The 20,378-nt window shown below is 32.1% G+C and overlaps 1 protein-coding gene across 3 annotated transcripts in view; it reads left to right on the top strand.

The window, feature by feature from the left end:
- LOC124362468 (CCR4-NOT transcription complex subunit 6-like) overlaps positions 1 to 4,132 on the top strand; it is a 228,442-nt gene extending 224,310 nt beyond the window's left edge. For 2 of the 3 annotated variants that reach the window (XM_046816997.1, XM_046816998.1), the window contains exon 12: positions 600 to 4,132. In XM_046816997.1, the coding sequence (XP_046672953.1) occupies positions 600 to 676 (77 nt within the window). In that variant the 3' untranslated portion in view covers positions 677 to 4,132. The remainder of the gene's footprint in view (positions 1 to 599) is intronic. The other variant, XR_006922458.1, reaches the window with a different exon arrangement.
- Positions 4,133 to 20,378: the final 16,246 nt, after the last annotated feature.

Raw genomic sequence — 20,378 nt, 5'->3', positions numbered from 1 at the left:
GTTCCCCAGCCAGTAGTTTGACTCAAGGTGCACATCATCTCTTGAGTTTTGTCCACATTCAGCTTTAACCTATTTGCTGAGAACCAATCTTCAGCCCTGGCAAAGATGTTGGCAGTTTGGAGAGTAGCAGATTCAGGAGTATCACCGCCAGATAGAATGGTCGTATCATCTGCAAATAACACTAAATCATCAAGCAAGCTGATATCGTTGATGAGGATCAAAAACAGAATTAGCCCAATACACCGTGGCGCACTTGCAGTGGTTTGGAGTTATACAAGCAGGGAATTATCGCCATCTTAACAAGAGCAACTTTCAATCAGCAGATTTATCCTTACAGTGGTGTATTCTAACCTCAAGGGACCAGTAAATAATTCAATTCATCCAGGAAATGAAGAATTTTAGTTCTTTAAACAATGCTTTGCAACTTGCTTTCTTATTAGATTTTCAAAGTGATTATTTAACACTTTTTTGAAATTTAAAAATGGTTTAATCCTGCAGAATAAACTCCATGTCAAATACCTTATTTTATTATAGAAAAAGAAACACTCACAGTATCATTATCGAAAAAGTGACGATGTTCATGCGTGTTGGTGTTCCAGATCACTTCCCTCTGCTGGTGGAGCTGGAAATGACGCCAAGTGTGATGGGCCAGAGCAATGGGCTGATCCGAAGGTAGCACCAGGCAGCTCCCGTCTCTAGTCCACACCGAGGTGTTCTCCCCATCTGTGCCTAATCAGTACAAACCACTCACTTTTTGTAAGATTTAAACGATATTTTATACAAAGATTATTGCATTTGTATTTTTGCCTAGTGTAAATAATTCCAATCGATCATAAAAAAATAAAACAATAATCAGTCTGTGTTATGGGAAATGTTTCAATAAAATCTAAAGGAATGATCAGAGGTGTCAGGAGGGGTGTACTGCAGATGTAGTTGTCAGTTTTTTTGGGAAATAGAATAGTGGTATGTTCATGTATACTAAACTAATATATGAAGCTATTGTAAAGTCCAAGGTATTGTAAGTAGCTATTTTATGTAATCATTTTCTTTTTTAATTTTTCAATTAAGACATATACATTCTTTATTTTAAATTCAACCTTCGTTTAGAATCAAGTTTCTATAAATTTGTATTATAATCATGAATTGTATATCAATTTCTTCTGTAATTTAGTGTGACAAATATGTAAATTGTTCATATTTACAATGAGGTTTAAAAAAAATTCAAGTGACAATTTTTACTTTTCTTATATAATTAGTACAATTATTTAGAATTCAGGAATTTATATAAAGAATTGTTATTTTTGTTTGTTTTAACTTTATTGCAAAGTATAAATTGCAGTTATTTGTTATGTTTCCAAAATTTTTTTTTTTTTTGCAATCAGATAGAGAAATCTTTATGTAGTAACTTCTTATAAAAAACTGACAAATAACTACTGTACGTTGAACATGTAGCACAAAGTTTTATGGTGATCTAGCATAATTTTTCATGATCTGGAAAATTAGTGAAAATGGTAATAACAAACCAAATGTTTAATTCAATAAAGATTGTACCAGTAAGAAATAGAAATTGTATGATTAAAAAGCAAAGTATTTTTTTGGATAAACGTTCTTTTATGGATCATTTATGTGTATTTTTGATACTATTGATAAATTCTGTTAAGAATTTGTCAAAAATTAAATTACATACAGTTTGAACAAAAACTTAAAGTACAAGCTTTATAAATATATATATATATATATATATATATATATATATATATATATATATATATAAATATATATATATATATAAAACTTGTCTAAATCATATTCATTTGTTATTTAAGTTGGAAAGTACAGAATTTTTATTTTAATTGATACCAGTGAATTAAAATGATGACAATTTCTTTAATTTAAGTATTTCTCTTTTATTTTCATGAAAGAAAGCTTTGCCTCTTCTTAACCAAGTTTACTTTTCAATTGACTAGTACTGTAATAGTTTAAAGTCTAAACTGTTCACATTATGATTATGTTGTGGCACACAGTATCAAGTGGATTGTATTTTTCCACAGGGGATGTATCTGTCCCACCTTGGTATGAAGAAGCCACTGAGAAGTCGTAGTTAACTCTCAAACCTGAATCAGAAAACCTGTTGCAAATGGTAATTTTTATGCACTTTCAAGCACAAAGAATTTTTATATATTTTAACACTACCATTTATACAGAATATACAAAAAGTATATACCTTAAAAATATTTAAAAATAAAAATTGTAATATTGTAATGGATGTTTTTTTTAATGTAATGTTCGATAAATAAACAGTTTATGATTGTTAAAGTAAGTGAAAGTTCCAATCACATAATTGGATACAGTTGGTGCAGTATTCCCCCCTTGCTTCTTATCATTCCAACAGTTAATAATAAATTGTGTCAATTAAAGGCATTGGTAGGAGTGGAGTGGAGTGGTGTGGTGTGGGCTTGTCCTCTAAAATCACGTGTTCATCCAGTTCGACTGTAATTTATTTCATTGTTTTAGACCTAAGGCAAATATGGCAGCCACACTTAAATGCGGTTCACGATTTACTAGACATTAAGTAAGTCTCTAAATGTTTTATTTACAGTGGTACCTTCGAGTACCGAGGTTTTACTTCGAGGGTTAGGTGACTGATGTTTGCTCTGTTTTGCTGACAGAAACTTATGTGATGTGTTTTACAATAAAAGTTGTTTCGCAAAGCGTTTTTCCAGTTACCACATTTCATGGATCTGTAGAAACATGTGTTGTCCGCACACAAGATTATTTACACTCTCTTATTTTGAAAAACAGTAATTTTTGTGGTACAAGTGTATTCAGCATGATTTTTACTACTTAAGAAAAATTTGTTTGCATTTACTTGTGACTTAACCTTGTACCGGTATTGAATCATTGTGATAAACGGGAACATTTAGCGACTTCCTGTGAATTTTTAGCTGATAGCTTGTAAGTGGCGTTTAAGTGTGGTCCATACTGTGTTAAAATAGCTATACATTAGTTTAAGCACCACTTTCAAGAATTTACATAAGTTAAATCAAACACTGTAGTAGTCTTGTATTGAATGTCGTCGGGTGATAAGGAAGATCTCAGTGCCTGAGTATTCTAATTGGCCGATGGTACAATTCATAGATAGGCTTTAACTAATCTCTAGTTATTTTTTCAACTGTTTTTTACCATGTTAGAGCTAGGTAACTCTCCGGTCTGTGTATATATGAGAGTGACTGGGCGATACATAGGTGAGACAGTCTATGGACTCACTCATGGTTTATTTATTTATGTAGTTATGTTTAGCTTAAGTCTTAGATTACTGGGTGGTATATGAAGGGTGTATCGTGATATATTTTAGCATCCGACCGATAAACTAATAATTTTTTAACTTTAGATTATTGTATTTTTATATTGTTATATTTTATTATGACAAAAATTTCAGAGTAAATTATTTATATTTAATTCATGACTGTAATTGTTTGCGTATTTTGTGTTTTTTTTTTTTGGATGAAAGACAGTAATTTTTAGTTTTTGTCCATTAACATTTCAGAGAGATTTAGAAATTAAAGTTTATTTTTAATTTATTGAGCCAAATTTCAGTATTGAATTATTGTACATTGAAGATTTCTTTTCTTTTGGTAAAAGTTTTTTACTATAAGAACTTATACGATTGATAATATTTTCTGTGTTGTGAATTAAAGGTAAAGCAATATATCAGGCTATTTTGTGAATAAATATTGATATACTTATAATATTTTATGTGGTACGTTGTAAAAATTAACACTGTCTTTTGTCCATATATTTCTGTCAAGTATTTGGAAATCCTTTATTTAAGTAGCAGATTATAGATTATCTTTTTGTATTTTTTATAAGTATTGGTTTTTATTTCTCTACTGTTGTATTGGCTTAAATCCTAAAGTTATGTAGGCTTTTGAACACCTCTACAGCATGCAACGGTTATCTGTTAGGTTATAAAGATGGGTTGTACTTAGATTTACGCATTTGTTTTGGGTTATTGTGATCAACCTGTTTAATTTACTCAGATGTTTAGTAATCTACAACCAATCATTGTTGATAAAATTTGTTTTTATCATTTATGTGCATGACATGTCAATAAACGTATTAATCTTTCTGACCAGTTACCTCGATCATTCTGTTGAACTTTTGTGACTTCGGATATTAAGGAGATTGAGAAATTAGTTATAAGTGATATTGGTTGATACTAGCTTTATTTAAACAAGGAAACATGCAATTTTGCCCTCCTAAATCATATCAAGCAAATTATAGTATCAGTTATAGACATTTGTTACGTTTTGCAGATAAAGCCTTCAATTTTAAGTCTACCTTTAAACACTTGGTTTTTTTTGTACAAAAAGTACTTTTTGCTAAGGTGTATCAGATATTTTCATATTGCCACAAGTTTATACAATGTACATATATGTGTAGTGTAAGTGAATTAATATTTTTAGACACAAACCTTTCATTATATGTGCAATGTACCTACATTAGGATGTGGTGTGTAACTACCTACATTATATCCTGTCTTTGGTCACTTGCACTCTGATCACAATATTGTCTGAAATATGGGGTTCTAAATGTAGATACAAATTTAAAAAATTTTCTTTTAGTGTTTTATAACTACACAACTTTAAATAATTGTAACATAGGAATTTTATCTGACTAACCCTTTCGAGGGTGTAGATATTAAAAACATTATTATCAACAAACAGTTAAAAATTAAATTTGCATATGGAAGAAATAATGTAATCAACATCATTCAAACCGATAAAATATAAAAATAATTATTTTCTACATGGGAAACACACACTGCTTGTGGAGCATGGTAAATAAATTTAACCCCATAGTGTATTTCTTGCCAATTTCTCTTCTTTTCTGGACAAGCCCTCCAACAGAGGCTACATACAAGATAAGTGTCCATAGCTATTTCATGCTCCTCTTTACTTTCTTCTCTAATTCTAACTACATAAATGTAGTTTTCTGCTATATATAATACTGTAATATAAATCTAAATAAAACTCTCATATTTAAACTAAACAAAAAAAATAATTAAAATAAAACCTTGTTTATAGAAATATTATACATAAAGCGTTCGTTCATTATTTACAAAAATTCACACTTCAGTACTATTTAATACCAAACACATATACTCGTGAAAAAGGTTAAGATTTTTGTCTTTGCCAAGTGAAAACTTGTATTTGATTGATAAACAGTACTTATATTTACAAATGTATTCAATTTGTATTATTCACAGCTTTCTTATCAATCCCTTGTTACTGCTAATTTATTTTGTATTTAATCAAATTTTTGATCTAAACTCTTAACACCTCACACTCGCTTGAGTGTCGTTGAGACCATGCCCCTTGAATGGTATGCGGCCATTCATAATCACTGTTTGGGATATGCAGGTGGTCTTCATGCAATATTATTCAAAAGTTGTTTTGTATTCTACTTAATCACTAATGTTCTTTATTCATAACTAAGTCCTGATATCTGGATGTACACTTGCTATTAGAGGATTTTTCTTGTGTTTCACTTATAAAAATCTTGCGTTGAACAATGAAGTGAACAGAAACATAATTAATAATTAATAGCGAGTTTCAAAATAATACTTAATATTTACAAATTGTGCAAGTGACTAATGAACCAAATGTCTTAAACTGTAATCAGATGTTCATGCCAATAAAAAATATGAATCCCTTTAACGTCAACTTAATTTATGAATAATTTGGTTTAAGGTAAACAAAGGAAGAACATTACATCAGAATCCCAACAATTCAATTTCAATAATAACTATTTATATTCATATTACAACATTAAGACTTCATGAATAATACTGTATCTTTTCAACCACAACGTCCCTGTTATGGACGTTAGAATTATCTGCTTAAAATCTCAGGATCCTCTCCTGCATTTACATAAAATCCCAGCATTGTTTGTTTATATGAACGTTCTCAGAGTGATTGTTTTGAAATATAAACTGTAACGGTACTTTCACTTGTGATATACTAAAATGATGGCAAAAATTTGTTTCATTTATTTCTGTTTGTTTTCTATTTTATAGTACATTACTGACAATATGTAATGAATGACCAAAATAGTGTAGCAACTTTCTTTGTTTCTGTATATGTCAGCTGTCAAGTGACAACTCACTATATAATATGTTTAGACAAGTTAGTGTGGCGCTATTCTTTGCCCTTATTCTTGTAGTTTTTTGTTGCATTTTGTGATAAAAGTTTAGTATTTGTAGACACAGCGTGTGGATGACTTGCTTTTAAATGTAGGTCAATGTAAATTTTTATATAGTGACATTTTTTCCAAATACTATAGAGTCCATGCATGATTTAAGAAAAAAATTTGTTTTAGAAAAAGCTTAATATTTTTTAATTTTTATTATAAAATGATGACGGTTAGTGGTCTTTTTGTATTTGAAGAATTTTTTGAAATAAAATGTTCTGATGCAACTTCAATCTAAAAATACATTTTAACATTAAAAAAGTGAAACTATTGTATGTACATTTTTTGCAAATTGTGTCAATTGTATTGCATGATTATATTCTTTTATGATGTATTACATTTTAAAATAATACACTAAAATAAATAATACTTGAAAATTGGATAGAAATGAGTAAAACAATGGTGTTTTAGCAAAGTTCCGCAAAATGGGTAAAAAAGGTCTATGACTTTTCATACATTTTTTACAGAAATTGCTGGGATTTTTAGTAAATACTTTTTCAACAGTTGAGATCGAAAGGGTTAAAATGTATTTCAAGTATATATATATATATATATATATATATATATATATATGTGTGTGTGTGTATATATAATATATATATATATATATAAAGCTCAATTAAAAGCATTGTACAGTATTAAGAATTGTTGAAACGAGGATGTAATGATATTGAGTCTAAAACATTAGATATCAATCGAAAATTCATATACAGCATCAATTAGTGCATTATCCATTATATCAAGATGGTAGACTTATGTTGGCGTTAGAAGGATTGTGTGAGCGAAACACCTTAATTATTACGAGCAGCTAAGTATTTCGACTTTAAATAATTTCAATTTAGTTGGGCTTTGATGTATTCATAATGCGAAAGTTCTATAAATAAAAGTTATTGAATACTGAAACTTTTACTAAGCAGTTATGTGCAATCGCGATTGAAATATTGATACAAATGCTGAAACTATGGTTTTCTATATGAAACAGATTATTATATTATATTGCCATAGTTTTAGCATTTCTAAGATAAGTAAGTGTATGTGGTACAATACTTGATATAGAGAGTCAACATGTCAAGATAATTGAATATCTGTAGGTGTTGTTGGCGTCAGAGTAACAATGCAATTCACTTAGTTATATTTTCATGTATAATCCAGCATTACATTGTCATACGGATGTACGTTTTTCAGGTGGAATGAAATAGGGGTTTGAGCACTGTTTATGATTTTGTTCAGCTAGTTGACTCATTTAATTTTTGTTTTAAGTTTTGTAACAAAATTTGGTTTGAAAATGCTCAATACTTGTTACTGGAAGAATTTATTCACATCATTAAGTCTAGTAATTAACTAATAATAACCTAATAACAATACATGTCAAAACCATTTTTAATATATCAGTAAATGTAAAACATTTCATTTACTATAATAATAAGTACAAGTTATGTACATATTAAACGTAATCTTTCATTAATGTCTTGTCCAGTAAGATTCACAATAAAGGAAAATATTACAACATTTATTGAAGAAGTGTACTAAAATCCAAAATTAATTTAAACTCAAATATTTACATTCTAATTAATTATTTAGCTGTCCCACTCAAATTAGCTACTACTGAATTTATTCGACTACTCTGGACGGGAAAATCTTTTTTCAATTGTTTTATTTAAACAATTCCATTTGAAAAAGCTACTGTATGTTTTACAATGTTGTAAAGCTTATTAAACGGTTTGTAACGTTCTGGAATTATTTATAAATTATTAGGCCCATGGGGTTGAAATAAATGAAACAATAGTTTGTAACTTCATATTAAAATGAAATATTTATTTCTTGTACACATGAAGTTTTACTAATTGTATGCTAACCTTAATTAATTTATAATGTTTCATTAAATTCTGCCCTATTACTGTTATTAAGAAATCTTACTTGTTTTTCATGTTAGTTAAAAAAAAAATAAAACTGTTGATTTTGTAGAACAAGTGTTACACTGTCAATGTATACACAATTGTTCATACTAAAACAATGGATTTTAGTGCCAGGCTACCCAACAAAATGATTCAAGGTGATTGGCCATCATCTTATCGATATCATTGTCAATAGAATGGAGAGGCAAGAACATGTGCTCAGCATATTTATTGACCTCACCAAAACCTTGGACTGTGAATCATGATACACTGTTACACTAATTAGAGGAATGTGGTGACCGAGATCTCCCACACTAATCGATTAAGTCTTACCTCACAGACAGATTACAGTGAGTGCATCATGACACACTTTTGCACCAATTACAGGAATATGGTGACCGAGATCTCCCACACAAATGAACCAAGTCTTATCTCACAGACAGATTATAGTGTGTGCATCATGAGACACTGTTGCACCAATTACAGGAATATGGTGACCGAGATCTCCTACACAAATGAACCAAGTCTTATCTCACAGACAGATTATAGTGTGTGCATCATGAGACACTGTTGCACCCGTTACAGGAACATGGTGACCGAGATCTCCCACACTAATCGATTAAGTCTTACCTCACAGACAGATTACAGTGAGTGCATCATGAGACACTGTTGCACCCGTTACAGGAATATGGTGACCGAGACCTCCCACACAAATGACCAAGTCTTATCTCACAGACAGATTACAGTGAGTGCATCATGAGACACTGTTGCACCAATTACAGGAATATGGTGACCGAGATCTCCCACACAAATGAACCAAGTCTTATCTCACAGACAGATTATAGTGTGTGCATCATGAGACACTGTTGCACCCGTTAGAGGAATATGGTGACCAAAATCTTCCACACAATGGACCAAGTCTTATCTCACAGACAGATTACAGTGTGTGCATCACGAGACACTGTTGCACCCGTTACAGGAACATGGTGACCGAGATCTCTCACACTAATGGATTAAGTCTTACCTCACAGACAGATTACAGTGTGTGCATCACGAGACACTGTTGCACGCGTTAGAGGAATATGGTGACCGAGATCTCCCACACAAATGAACCAAGTCTTATATCACAGACATATTACAGTGTGTGCATCACGAGACACTGTTGCACCCGTTAGAGGAATATGGTGACAGAGATCTCCCACACAAATGAACCAAGTCTTACCTCACAGACAGATTACACTGTGTGCATCATGACACACTTTTGCACCCATTACAGGAACATGGTGACCGAGATCTCCCACACAAATGAACCAAGTCTTATCTCACAGACATATTACAGTATGTGTAGATTGAAAACAATATTTCGAGTATGTAAAAACCTAGTTACAATGTTCCGCAGGGATCACAGATTACTATTTATCCCTTATGGTTTCTTCTTTGTATAAAAACTGAATTTTTTTAAACAAAATAAATAAACTGTTTAAAAATCTCCCATTTTGATTGGTATTATGTCTCAATAACTGGATTGTATAGCCCTAAGTGTACAGATAAATCATAAGACATACGAAGTACGTTGAAACACACTCTCAAAATAATGTCAGATACATATATATATATATATATATATATATATATATATATATATATGAGAACAATTTGAAGGGCTGAATCATAATCAGTGACATTCTCACAGTACTAAACTCACTACTCTCATTTCACCAGTGAGTAGCGCATATGTACTTTCTATGCATTTTGAAACTGGATATACTAATAATGCTTTAATCTTCAAAATTACATGCTGTTATACTTACAGTACTTTGAGGATATGATATTTAAGTATATGAACTACTGTATTCTTTACTATTTTAATTATATCTTTTTATATTGCACTAAATTAAATTTTAAACTAATGATAAATTTAATATATGTTAATGTGTTTATAATGTATAACATAAAGCATAATGTAAAGGTAAAAATGTATTTATTGCAATGTGAATGATGTCATTCATTTAGAATTAATTCTTTAAAATCCCTTTTGGCTTGACCTACAGACTTAGGTAGATTTTGATTCCTTATTAACTCGCTATTTATTTTGTTTTATGGGTTACCAACTTATAAGAATATCTTGTATAAACTTATTATAGGGAGACTGACCTATGCTCAGAAACAAAAAGTTTACAGGGAACAGCCAAAAAATGCATTCTGATAGTCCAGCACTATTTATATACAGATCAAGAGCCTCAGTCTACAAAGCAATGTAAAAGAACACTGTGATTTGGTCATTTTTTGTAGAGAACTCCTATTTTTGCATGTGTGACAAGTTTCAATCTTCTTGAGTCACTATATATCACCATCCACCATCTACATTTGATCAATGGCCATTCCTTTAAGCACTCGCACATGTTCCTAATTTTGACCATTAATCACATTTTACAACATCCATTCAACATCTTGGTATCGTCATTGAATTTTTCAGCATCTGGATTGTTTCAAAAGCGTGTCACCATTAATTTGACACTGACAGACATTATCCATCGCCATGAGGGTGTTATTTTTTCCGTCCGTAGTTAGATTGATCTTCCATCAATCTAGGATGTATTTTTAAATTGCCATTTTAATTGACACTTTCTCTGTTGAACTGTCATTACATGGGATCTACACTGTGATCCGTTCTGTTTCTCATCTGTCCAAAAAAACGATCTTTGCCATTGTCTTGTTATAAAAATGACGATGTTCAAGCATTTTATAAAACTAAGTAATTTTACTAAATGACATGTATTGTTAACTTACTGAGAAATTTCATACCTTTGAAGTATATTTTGTTTGTGTATAATGCAAGCAGAATCTTTCTGCTAGATTTCAAGACTTGTTTTGCAGGATTATATTTCATTCACTCCACATTCTACTCCTGTCATCCAAATGACATGGATTGAATTCTTCATTGAAAAGGTTTTCCAAGCAAAGTTTCCTATTATGATCCAGATGTGCTGTTTGTATTTTCGTAAATTTCAACCAACAAGTTTGAACTCTGAACTCTGTGCTGTCTAAATAAAAATCAGTAGCGATTAAGTGCTTGTTGAGGACATGTCCAACAATATTCCACATGACATAATGCTGACCATTTCAATATCAGCACTCCTCTCCTATCATCCACAAATGATGGAATTGTGATATTCTATACAAGCTGAGATGTGAGTTTTTAAAATTATGTCAACACTGCAGATCTTTCTCTCCCTTGACACCGATTTGGATCATTAGTTAATTTTACCTAATTTTAAGGGCTACAAACAACAAATAAAAATTTTGATATGTTGCGAAATGTGAACTGCATTGTGTCAACAATAAATAATATATATATATACGAGGGGGTACCCAAAAAAAACCGGAATTATTTTATAAAAATTATATATTATCAAATTTTTTACAATACGACCTTATCTCCTTCAAAATAATCTCCATTACAACTAATACACTTGTCCCAACGCTATTTCCATTGATCAAAACATTTTTTGTAGTCATCTTTAGAAATGGCTGCAAGCTCGAGCTTCGTTTTTTTCTTAACCTCTTCAACGCTGTCAAATCGTTGACCTTTCAAGCCTCTTTTCATGTGTGGAAATAAAAACAAGTCGCATGGAGCGAGGTCAGGCGAGTAACGTGCGTGGGGCAGCGGAACCATGCCGTTTTTGGCTAAAAACTGCCTAACTGAGATGGCTGTGTGTGCCGGTGCGTTGTCGTGGTGGAAGAACCAGTCTCCAGTCTGCCACAAATCGGGTCTTTTCTGGCGAACACTGTTGCGCAATCTTCTTGAAATCTCCAAATAAAATGTTTGGTTGACAGTCTGACCTGGAGGAACAAACTCAGAATGAACAATGCCTTTAGCATCAAAAAAGCAAATCAACATGGTTTTGATGTTTGATTTGACTTGCCGACATTTTTTTGGACGAGGTGAAGATGGCGACTTCCATTGGCTTGACTGTTGCTTCGTTTCTGGGTCATAACCATAGCACCATGACTCATCACCAGTAATTACCTTTTCCAGAAAATCGGGATCATTTTCGAGATGTTCTTTCAGAAGGCGGCAAGTTTCAACTCGATGTGCCTTTTGATGGTCAGTCAGAAGTCGAGGAACAAATTTGGCAGCAACCCTTTTCAGTCCTAAATCTCCTGTTAAAATTCGCTGAACCGAGCTCCAAATTAACCCACTACTCTCTGATAGTTCCTCAATTGTCTGTCGACGGTCGGTGAGCACAAGTTCACGAATTTTCTCAACATTTTCGTCCGTTCGAGAGGTTGATGGACGTCCAGAACGAGGTTTGTCTTCAATCGACATGTCGCCATTTTTAAATCGAGCGAACCACTCGTAGACCTAAGTTTTCCCCATAGCATCATCTTTGTAAGCTGTATTCAACATTAAAATAGTTTCTGCCGCATTTTTACCAAGTAAAAAACAAAATTTCACAGCTGCACGTTGTTCACTTAAACTTGCCATGACAAAAACGAAACAAGAACAAAACAGGGTTAGCGAAAACAGTCACTACGAATGAACTGAATGCACTAGGACAACGGAACTGGGGTCACTGAGCTCGCAATGGGTTGCGCGACACACGCCTAGCGGCAGGAATGTGTACTACACGCTGCCGGCTGCCAGCAATACAATTCTGGTTACTTTTGGGTACCCCCTCGTATATATATATATATAATATATATATATATATATATATATATATATATATAAAACATTTTCAACTGGAGATTGTTTTATACCTACTGAGGGGTTCATGGATCTTACAAATATGAAACAAGTTTTCAAAAGTATAAATTTAGTTGAAATCTACCTAAGTGACAGCCGTAAAAGCAAGTTTGTGCAATAAAAAATTTAGATAGAATTGATGTATGCTTTTTCAAATGCTCTTTTCTTTTATACATTACAAGAAAATGTCATATGCATTGGTTAAATGCATACATTGTTTTAATTTGATTAATTTTAAGGCTCTGATATATTAAAACTTTATTGATATGATGAGAAAATAAATGTCAGAGAGGAAATAACAAATTTGTGATACAGTAGTTCAGTATGGTACAGTTTTTAGTTTTTAAATAAATGCATGTCTGAAACATTTGTTTGGATTATTACCACTGAAATGATTGTCTAGAAGTAATAACTAAAATTTAAGTTATTGCGAAGGTTTATCTAAAGGTCATTGTTTTAATGGTAACAAAATTCAGTATTGTTGGATACTAATGCAGACTGTTGTTACTAGATAATTTAGAAACAGATTGAAAAATAAATTTTTTCATCCTGAATTGTGTGTTTTTTTTTTTTTTTACCTGAAGAAACACTATGTGGTAACGTGTGGCCCTGTCAGTTCTGGTCCAGTTTTCAGAACAATGGTTATAATATTGAAGAGGGTTGCATAGGATGTTAAGAAAATATATATGATTGTTTTTATTCTATGATATGAATACACACTGGCGTATCTGTGTACATGTACACAAGTTGTCTAATAAATCAGCAATAGTATATAAAGGGATGATAATTCAGTAAATTACTACCCAAAATTACAAAATTTTCCTTAATAACCACCTCTTAATTTCGTAGATAATCCTGCTGAAAATCACTAAAACAGCCTTCTAGACTATCATGAAAGTATTTTGGTTCACACTGTGTTTGAAATTGTTAACAATAATTTCGAGGTTATGACCTCGTCCTGTCCCTCAGTTCACCAGGCCACTAAGTGTGGCCCACTATATTGTGCAGTTATTAAATTTAATCGTTATCCAGTTGTGACTGAAAAGTGGTGCAACCTGTCAGGCAAATAAGTAACTAAATTAATATTGATCTATTTGCAGCACATACCACAGTAAACATAGTTCAGGATTATTTCTTATCCAACAACTGTTAGTGTCACTGTAGCTGCTATAGTGTATTCTTATATACTTATTAAGGTATTAGTGGATTTGGTGGAGGCAAAACTCAAAATATGGAAACCAGTGTGTATTTTGTTGATATTAGAGATCTATTTGAGACAGATTGTATTTGTATTCTGCAAATAAAATTACTTGCTAAACTAAAATAATAATAAACTTACATTTTATACTATTTCGTATATTTAAAAGCAAATAATAAATAACCAATCATTAAAATTATAACCATGAAGCTAATAAATTTTGTCAATTATTATTTAGTTTAAATCTCAGTCGTTTTAAGAGCTGAAGGTCAAATATTGTCATTTAAATCCGAGTAAAAATGACGTACATGATTAAGCAAGTGTGTGATGACACAGAACACCAGGCCACTATGCGTGGTCCAGCGAGCTGAGAGGACAACCAACTGAGACTAAATCTGAAATTAACGAGAAATAAGTTTTGGCCACATTTGGGGCCTCCCAATTGCAAACGATATCCCTAGTTTCCTGATTTGTACAAACTGAATGTACAAATTGTGATAATTTCAAAAACACCTAATAGTCGCAAAAGATGTCATAAAGAAAGAACTGTGTTTTCCATTGTATTACAAAACCAGCAATTTTGATTACTATTACAAATATTAAATGAACTGTTGTGCAAACTGTTGAATTTCGGCATTAATTATTTCAAATATTTTGTAACTGGAATTGTTTTTAGTTTTACCAGAAAGAAGTAATGAAAATGTACTGATTATGTTCCACATCTAATTTATCAATACAGGAGAAGTCTGATTATCTGAGGCTGTGAAATAAATAACATATTAAGAAGTGTGTATAAAATTATCTAAAGATACCTAATCTGATTTGACGTGCAGGAGTACAAAATGCTTCTGCACCATGCCACACGGTGTGCCGCATTGTTTGCATGTATCCTATGGTTGTAGTTAGTTTGATCAGTAAATGTTCAGGATTAGAATGCAACTATTAATTACAGCTGGGTAATTCTCAGCTATATAATTTATTGTATAAAAAACCATTTTTATTAATCAGTATTAAATTTGTGTGTAAATAAAAATATTTTATTGCAATTTCCAAATTATTTGAGTTTTTTCATATCCGCGATAGTCTCGGTTCCATTTAGTTAATTGGATAGTTGGAGAATCAGTTCTCGATTAATTATACTTCTGCTGTACTGTAATATAAATTTATTTCAATGAAAAAATAGTTAAAGAAACTCCTGATTTTTATCAGAAGTTTTTTAGAAATCAAACTAAAAACTGGCATGCAGGGATCAAAATATTACTGTAAATCATATTCTTGTCAATGCAGAATACATTAAATTTAATTTAATTCAAAATTACTTTATTTATTCATTACATATTTTATACAAGGAATGGTGTTATAATATTAGCCTAAATTAAAATAAGTATTAATTTCTTTGTGTAATATATTACAACAAAAATTGTTCTAATATATTACATGTTTTGTGATAGAACTCAAGGTGATATGAAAGTATGCCAAGTCACTCCGGTGTTATTTGTGAACTTCACTGTTGGGGTAGATTATAAAATCTGAGTTTCAGGGATAGTATAATTTTATAAATATACATCCCATACATTGTCATTATATAAAATTGTACTAAATGTTCTTTTACTGAAGTGCCTGGTTTAAAGTCTTAAAATAGAACTAATTTCTCCTATTTGTATTTATAAGTTTGAATTTAAATTTATGCTTGTTGAATGCTAGACTAGTTGGCTGAGCTTCAGCGAAGCCTATTGCTCGTGGGGCTGGAAATATTTACTTTCTGTCTGTCTGGATGCTCGGAAACGAACCGACCTATAGACTTGAAATTTTGCATAAAGCTTCATTTATACATTAGCAACACTTAGTTCGATGATGGTGTATGCCACTTCATGAATTTGGCTGAGCGTTAGCGAATATGTTTTTGTTATGGGGGACCATGATGGCAATGAGAAGAAGCAGAATGAATAAATTTGTAAACAAACTAAATCCAATCATTTGAGATTTCAGTATGCAACTTTTATTCTTACTGTAAAAAGAAAAAGGATGGAAAATATTGAATCTCTGTAACTAGATTTGATTTTTAGTGAACTCTCGTATCGTAGTAACCTCCTCGCAGGAACTTTTATTAGTAGAACACTGCTATGAAACTTAATTATTCCTACTTCATAGGAATAAGGAAGCTGCAGAAAAAATTGCCAAAGAAAAGGATTTGCTCAAAGTCAACATTAAAAAGGAAGATGTTGATTTAATTGTAGAAGAAATGGGAATTTCTCAGAACCTGGCAGAACGCACACTTTGAGAACATTGTGGGAACGTAGTTCAAGTCTTAATAGCCTTAACATAATGACAATAAAGTTGCATACTATTTCTTTGTACAATTTTCACTTTCATTTAATTAAACGAACAAAAATGAGAGTGCTACACGTGGAGAAATACCTAAAGGAAGATTTCATCTGTTATCTTTAAATTTTGTGATTCTTTATTTCTATATACACAAGAATATGTTCTATGGTGTATGCCCATGGAATTTGGCTGAACATTATTGACGGCTATGACAGTACGTTGACACAGTTTCTCTTCTGCCTGTCAGAGAATTGTACAAATTTCTTTATGATTGTCCCTCTTTCTATGTGTCGGTAGGGCATCTTGATAATGAAACGAGCTATAGAGTTGAAAATCTGCATGCAAACTCAGCAAAGCCTGCTACGCAACACATGGCATACTCATACTCTGTGCGAATTTCACCCAGACTGATGTTACACTGAGGCAACTACGACAACTACTGAAGTCTGGTGTTGGTTGATCTACCAATTCCAGTATTATACCAATAACCAGTGTTGGGTGATTTATAACTTTTACTAATGGGTGGCTAATTTACCATTCTGGCTAATCAATTGCCTTCTTCTAGGTCGTCTGATGGTTTAGAAGGGTTTTTCACATAGCACCCATTTTTTATTTGTAAGATTTTGGTTCTTTAAGCACAGAAAACCACTCACAAGAGGCAATTATGGATGGACTGAATTTGTTCTTTCTGTTGTAGGAATTTAATAAGATCATCCTCAGTGAGAACATTGAAGCTGAGAAGTTTTGACTTGTAAGGTACAGACTGTCCTCTTTAGGCTGGTCAGTCCCTGTGCTGTAATGATGAAGGCATTCCAATTTGCTTGTTCAAACTGTTCTTCTTTTATGTTTATTAATATTTACCTTAAAAACTCTTCTTTAAGGTTTGACAGCTGATGACAGAGCTTATTTTTAAGATGAAGTCCATGTTTAGTAAAATCTGATGAAAGAATTCTTTACTAGAGAAAGTAGAATTTCCAATTTTACGTTTATGATTCAAAACTGTTAAACTGAGGTGGAGCAGATGGCTCAAATCTATATGAATGTGTACAAATAATATCATTAGTAATCTTTATTGTATTGAATTGTAATTAAATACTTTATTTGAATAATTGTAACAAACTATATAAATCCAAAAAAGTCAGTTAAATTTAACTTTGATAACCAACTTTTACATTACAAAATTATTAATTCCAAATTTATTTCACCCAGGCTTGTATACATTACAGAAATTCAAGGGATTGAACAGTCAAATCTGAAATTTAAATGTAAGATTTGCAATGTTCCTGAAATCTGGAGTCATGTTCATTTGAAGTGATCCAAAGAAAGTCAGTGGCAAAGAAGCTCCAAACGAACCTTTACATTGTTTTGACATCAGAGACACCTAGACTACAAGATACTATAATATAGTGTTACCTAGGTGAAGTGGCAGTCTCATCAGGTGCACATTTGAAACTGAAACAATGAGACAGTGGACTATAACATTACCTTGAACTTACCGTTGATTGTCACAAGTTTACGAGTAGTTGCCGTACCTGTTCCCACATACATGTTATGTTACAATATGATTCTCTGAGTTGTTTCAACTCCTATTGGCTAATTTAAATCTATGAAGAGTGGGGGATAAAACTTTGAACTGGGCAATGTTTGTCTAGTTACTTCTATGTAAGACAATCTAGCGGCAACTCCATTATTACACGTGTAACCTCTCCGGGCTCGTGGTCACGCTTAAAGCATCAAACTGATTTTAAGCAATTATTTTATTGAACCAGTCTTTTTTTTTTGTTCAATTAATCGAGAACATAAGTATTGTCCAGTGTTTATTTATTTTTAATTTTTAAAAACTCCTTTTTGTGACCAGAAACAGTAAAAGTGTTGTTTTTTTGTTGCATCGTTACTGAATTGTTTTTGCAGCACTTCGACCCTTTTCTCACTTCTTCCTCCGCCAGCTATCATCTACATTACAGCCCTCCAAGATCATCTGGTTCATCAGATAAAACTGCTCCAGTCTCATAAATGAGAGACAAGTACGTTACCAACCATGCTAAATGGGCACAAAGTACACCTTTACGTCTTTAATTTGTTGGTATAATTCAAACAATTGCAATATATCCATCTATTTTTAAACTGTATTTTTACTGGGACTGCCGTGCATTCCGTATAAGTCAGTAATAAGTGCTGTACGGTTAGCCCAACCCACAATTTTTGATAACTAACAAAACTGAAAGCGGTTTCTTCCTTTCTAACTTGTTAGCTGGCAGATACTCAACACTCGAAAAATATAGAAAGAAAAATGGGAGTTTGAAGACCCCCACACTATCCACCCGATCTTTAGCGTAATGATGGTCTTGTAAAGACAACCCCTCTCCTTGTCCATTATCAGATGTCGTTAGGTGAACGTATACCTGGAAGGCCTCGGTATTGATTTAAAACAAAATGTATTTATTAGTCCTGTCAATGTATTATTTTGTGAGTGGCATTGAATTTGATTATAACAAAACATTACACATAACAGCAATGTCTTAATATTAATGTAAAACTTCAAAAGTGCGTTCAGTGTAAAGTAACAAAATTATTAACACATCAAATATTGAGACATGACTATATCACAATCGGTTTATAATTTTCAGCTTTCGATTGAGTTCCATTTTTGAAAATAGGAGTTATAAAACTGGTCTTCCCACTGAAAAATCGAGCAAAAAAAGATAGTTATGTGTGGCGCAATGATGGCACTGCAACGTTTGAGAACAGTCAGTGAAATCCTGTCTGGTCCAACATGTAAACCTTTGTCAAAAGTTCCTCAACCTCCTCACAGAAAACATATATGCTTGATAAGGAATGTATAGCCAGTAAGTTGTATTCCAGGAGAGCTCCGAGGCAACAAGAATACAGAAGAGAACTGCTGAGCAAAGAGATTACATATAGTTTCAGGATTGTCAGCAGTTACATGATCTAATTCCATAATGGATGGCATTGTAATGTCTCTACGAAATGGGTTAACAAAACTCCAGAATGCTTTTATTTAGTCTTTTATGGCATATTCAACTCCTGCTATGTAGTTTCTACGAGATTCGGCCGACAGTATCTTGCATATCGAGCGCACTCTGCTGAACTCTAAATAAACCAGGTTATTTAGTGTCTGTACCTCTTATTGTGTATATTTTAATAGACTCTCAGTCTCTTCAGCCCAAGGGAAGACTTTAGAGGGAATGGCTGCCCAACAACCTCTTTGACTGGAATAAAATGTATAAGGTAACTTAGCTTACTGCAGAAATACTTTTAAAAATATTCAGCTTGAGAAGGGTCATCTATTTTTTTATTTATTTCGAACCAACACACATCTACATTTTACATACAAGGATTGAAAAATTAGATTAAACATAAATAAATAATACAAAACAAAATAAGGATCAATTTAATAAAATAAGAATCGATTCACCAACAGAAACAATTTTAAGCTTCGTTAACGCTCATCCGGAACCTTTGGCCAAATCTTTAGATTCACACATAAAGAACACAACCACTTCATTGACAGACTTTCTGAAATGCCGCAGCCTTTGGATGGTGAACTAATTTTGGCGACAGTTGCTGTGGAATCACTGTACACAAATATTCCTCATGACGATGGAATAAGAACTGTAGAACATTTTTAAAATTAAGGCCTAGGAATTCATAATTCAAAACCTACTTCTTTTTTATCTACCCTAGTAACCTTTATTCTTACTATGAATAATTTTAGATTTTAAAACAAAAATTACTTACAAGTGAAAAGAACCGCAATGGGAACCAGAATGGCACCCTCATATGCAAATTTATTTTTGGGACTTCTGGAACAACATTTTTTAATATCTCAAATTGTAAACCGTTAGGTTCTGATTTACTGACGATATTTTTATTATTTGGCAACATGGCATGGATAGTTTAACACATTTTATTCAACAATTAAATTCCTTTTCAGTTT

Source organism: Homalodisca vitripennis, chromosome 5, assembly GCF_021130785.1.
Source record: "Homalodisca vitripennis isolate AUS2020 chromosome 5, UT_GWSS_2.1, whole genome shotgun sequence".
NCBI lineage: Eukaryota > Metazoa > Arthropoda > Insecta > Hemiptera > Cicadellidae > Homalodisca > Homalodisca vitripennis.
Note: the sequence above shows the minus strand (reverse complement) of the source record. Positions and strands in the feature narration are given on the sequence as shown.